At 37.0% G+C, this 3,792-nt stretch overlaps 1 protein-coding gene across 1 annotated transcript; it reads left to right on the forward strand.

Annotated features, from left to right (window-relative positions):
* Positions 1-1,784: 1,784 nt before the first annotated feature.
* On the forward strand, positions 1,785-3,335 carry LOC128194651 (uncharacterized). Its single transcript, XM_052870206.1, has 3 exons — positions 1,785-1,853; positions 1,947-2,959; positions 3,083-3,335. Exons 1-3 carry the CDS (start codon positions 1,785-1,787, stop codon positions 3,333-3,335), a joined length of 1,335 nt encoding a protein of 444 aa, XP_052726166.1.
* Positions 3,336-3,792: the final 457 nt, after the last annotated feature.

Below are 3,792 nucleotides of genomic sequence, written 5' to 3' on the forward strand. Positions count from 1 at the left end.
TTCCTTTTCTTTTCTCTCACTCTCTTCTTTTTCTTTCTCTATATCTTTCTCTTTTTCATTCAAACTTTTTTTTTCTTCTCTATCTGTTTTTTCTCATCCTCTTTCTTTTCTTTCCTCTCCTTTTCTTTTCTCTCACTCTCTTCTTTTTCTTTCTTTTCCTCTACATCTTTCTCTTTTTCACTCAAACTTTCTTCTTCTTTTCTCTCTATTTTTCTCTCATCTAAAACCTTGCCACTTTCAGTAACAATAGCTGTGTACTCCTCTCTAGGGTTCATGTTGTCCTTAAGATAATCCAGCTTCTGAATTATGAACCTAAACTACTCCTCCAATCTTCTACCTGCTGCTTGAGTATTATGACGAGACTCAGACATTTGTATGAATTGTTGAAGCGTGTCATCTATCTTAGCCCATCTTTCTGATATAGAGGGTTGTTGCTGCCATTGTTGTTGTGGTTCTCTATAAAATTGTCCGGCAGCATGCCCAAATTGACTTTGATCCATGCTTGAGTGAGATTCCTACACATGGTTGAAATTATCTAGGTAGAATTGAGTGCCCATATAATTAATTTCTTATCCGAATTGCATCCTGCAAGCATTAGACACAAAACCCTAGAAAATATTCTTAGCACACAAACAAAAATAAACAAAACAAAAACACAAAATAAAATAAAATAAAATAAGATAAAGCCGAATTTAATTAAGAATCACACAAATATAGTAGTTCAAACCGTGAGTCCCCGATAACGGCGCCAAAAACTTGTTGATGAATCGGCAAGTGTACCGAATCGGCAAGTGTACTGAATTGTAAGGAACCTCCCGACACTCATGCATATCATAAATCATGCTACTAAATGAGTTAAATAGAGCAAGCATTAAAACATATGAATTATCTAACAATTAATGAAAAAGCATATAAACTAAGAATCAATTCAAATACATGAGAGTTCACAAGGTTACATCATCCCCCAACAACAAATAGAGTTTAGTTCCCCATAGACATGGAGAGGCTAGATGAATAATGGAAAAACATGAGATAGTGAAACCCTAAAAGTAGAAGAGGAAGCTCCCGCCTCCATATTCGTCTTTAGAGAGTAGAAGAGTGTGCTGTTGTGTTGCTCCAACCAGAGATACAAAACCTAGAGCGCCTGGGTCCTTTAAATAAAGTCGGAAAAGAGTAGAAACAGGGTCCGGTCCAAAAGAGTCAAAACAGAGCAAAATTTGGGCCTAATCCACGACTCACGACGCTTGGGCACCCCATTTAGGGTGCCCAAGCAGTGGAAATCGATTTCTGGCGCTCAAGCCTCGAAACTGGACGCCCAAGCCTCGCAGACTGCATTTTGGTTAACTTTTTTGCACTCTAGTTGACTTTTCTGCATTCCAACTATTTGGTACTTTAATTCTTCCTTCAAATTTTTCCAATAGCCTACAAAATCAAGGGAATTTAGTGATAAAATCATCAAGTATAACCTCAACTCTCTTATTCATAAAACTAAAGAAAAAGCATGAGTTAAAGCAAGTTTCTAAGTCAAAAAGGGTGCATTTAGTATCAAAATTACATCACAGATAACGGTATAGGGAATGTCTCTGTTGGAAAGCTTCTACCCCCCAAGTTATCATACAAAATCTTCTACCTCCCAAGTTGAAAGATCCAGGGAGCTTCACCATTCCTTACACTATACGAAATGTCTCTGTTGGAAAGGCACTAATTGATTCTGGAGCTAGTATCATCTCATGTCGCTCTCCATGTTTGAAAATATTTAAGGTTTGGAACTCAAGCCTACTTGAATGACTCTTCAACTAGCAGATAGATCTCTGAAATATCCTTATGGGGTAGCTGAAGATGTGATTGTGAAGGTAGAAAAATTTTTGTTTCCTATGGACTTTGTTATCATGGAGATGGAGGAGGATGTAAATGTGCCTCTTATTCTTGGGAGACCTTTTATGAAGACTGCAAGAGTTTTGATTGATGTGGAAAATGGCAAACTGAAGGTGAGAGTGCAAGATGAAGAAGTAAATTTTGATGTTTTTGAAGCTATGGCTCACCTAAAGGATGACAAGGAGTGTTTCCATCTTGACACTCTTGACAAAATTTGCATGATACAAGAGAAGAAAGCAAGTGATATTTTTCTTTTAGAGGAGACGCTAGTTGACACTTGTGAAGAATTGTATGAGAAAGAAGAAGAATTGATTAATGAGTGCTTGGATGATTTGAAAGAAGTCCCTTTGCATAAGATGGAAGAGATCAACACAGAAGAAAAAGTCAAGGAAAGCAAATTGGAGTTGAAGATGTTACCACCACACTTAAAGTATGCGTTCTTAGAAGAAAGGGAGAATAAACCAGTTATCATCAGTAATTCTCTCTCTCCCAAAGAAGAAGAAAGGTTGGTTGAGATACTAAAAGCCAACATAGGAGCTATTGGATGGTCAATCTCAGATCTCAAAGGCATAAGTCCGACTTATTGCATGCACAAAATTTTTATGGAAGATGATTACAAACTAGTTGCTCAACCACAGAGAAGGTTAAATCTAATGATTAAGGAGGAGGTGAGAAAAGAAGTGCTAAAGTTACTTGAGGTTGGTATTATTTATCCTATTTCTGACAGTGCATGGGTAAGCCTAGTAGAGGTGGTACCAAAGAAAGGTGGGATGATAGTTATTTATAATGATAAAAATGAGCTCATACCTACAAGGAATGTTACTGGATGGAGGATATGTATTGACTATAGGAAGTTGAAAAATGCTACTAGGAAGGATCATTTTCCCCTTCCTTTCATGGATCAAATGCTGGAGAGATTGGTAGGTCAGGCTTTCTATTACTTTATGGATGGATATTCTGGATATAATAAAATTGTGGTTGATCCAAAGGACAAGGAGAAGACAACCTTCACTTGTCTATTTGGAGTTTTTGCTTATAGAAAAATGTCGTTTGGGTTATGCAATGCTTCAGCTACTTTTCACAGGTGTATGCAGGCAATCTTTGTAGACTTAAGAGAAAAATGAATTGAAGTCTTTATGGATGATTTTTCAGTGTTTGGTAGTTCCTTTCATGAGTGTTTGTCTAACCTGGATGTTGTACTTAAAAGATGCACCCAATCCAATCTTGTTCTCAATTGGGAAAAATGTCACTTTATGGTAACGAAAGGGATTGTTTTGGGTCATAAAATTTCTTCCATGGGAATTGAGGTTGATAGAGAAAAAGTGGAAGTCATTGAAAAACTCCCACCACCAACCAATGTGAAGGGATTCAGAAGCTTTTTGGGTCAAGGTACTCAAGCACTATGGTGTGAGACACAAGCTAGCTACACCTTATCATCCACAGACAAATGGGCAAGCTGAGGTTTCTAAGAGGGAGATAAAGAGGATTCTAGAAAAGACAGTTGCTTCATCAAGAAAGGATTTGTCTTAGAAGTTAGACGATGCTCTTTAGGCTTATCAGAGTTTTTGTGAATAATTGTTATTACCTTGGAAGCATGAATGATTTTTCCCAAATTTTCTGTCATTGAACTACTTGCTTGCAGTTTTCATATGATCAAGGTCATCTTTTGTTATCCCTTATTCTTTTAGCCTTCACATGATTTTTGTCCACTGAAAAGAAAACAATCTGTTTTAACCTTTGAACCTTGAGCCTTATGCATGTGTTGAAAACCCTTTGTGAAAATCTTTACCTTGAGTTAAATTGAGAACATTTGTGAGGTATTGATAAAGGTTCAAGTTTGGGGTTGCTGGAAAGATTGAGAAAGGAAAAGAAAAAGCATTGAGCTAAGTGTTAACACTCGGCAAGTGTACCGAATCG

The sequence above is a fragment of the Vigna angularis genome, chromosome 11, assembly GCF_016808095.1.
Source record: "Vigna angularis cultivar LongXiaoDou No.4 chromosome 11, ASM1680809v1, whole genome shotgun sequence".
In the NCBI taxonomy this organism is placed as follows: Eukaryota; Viridiplantae; Streptophyta; class Magnoliopsida; order Fabales; family Fabaceae; genus Vigna; species Vigna angularis.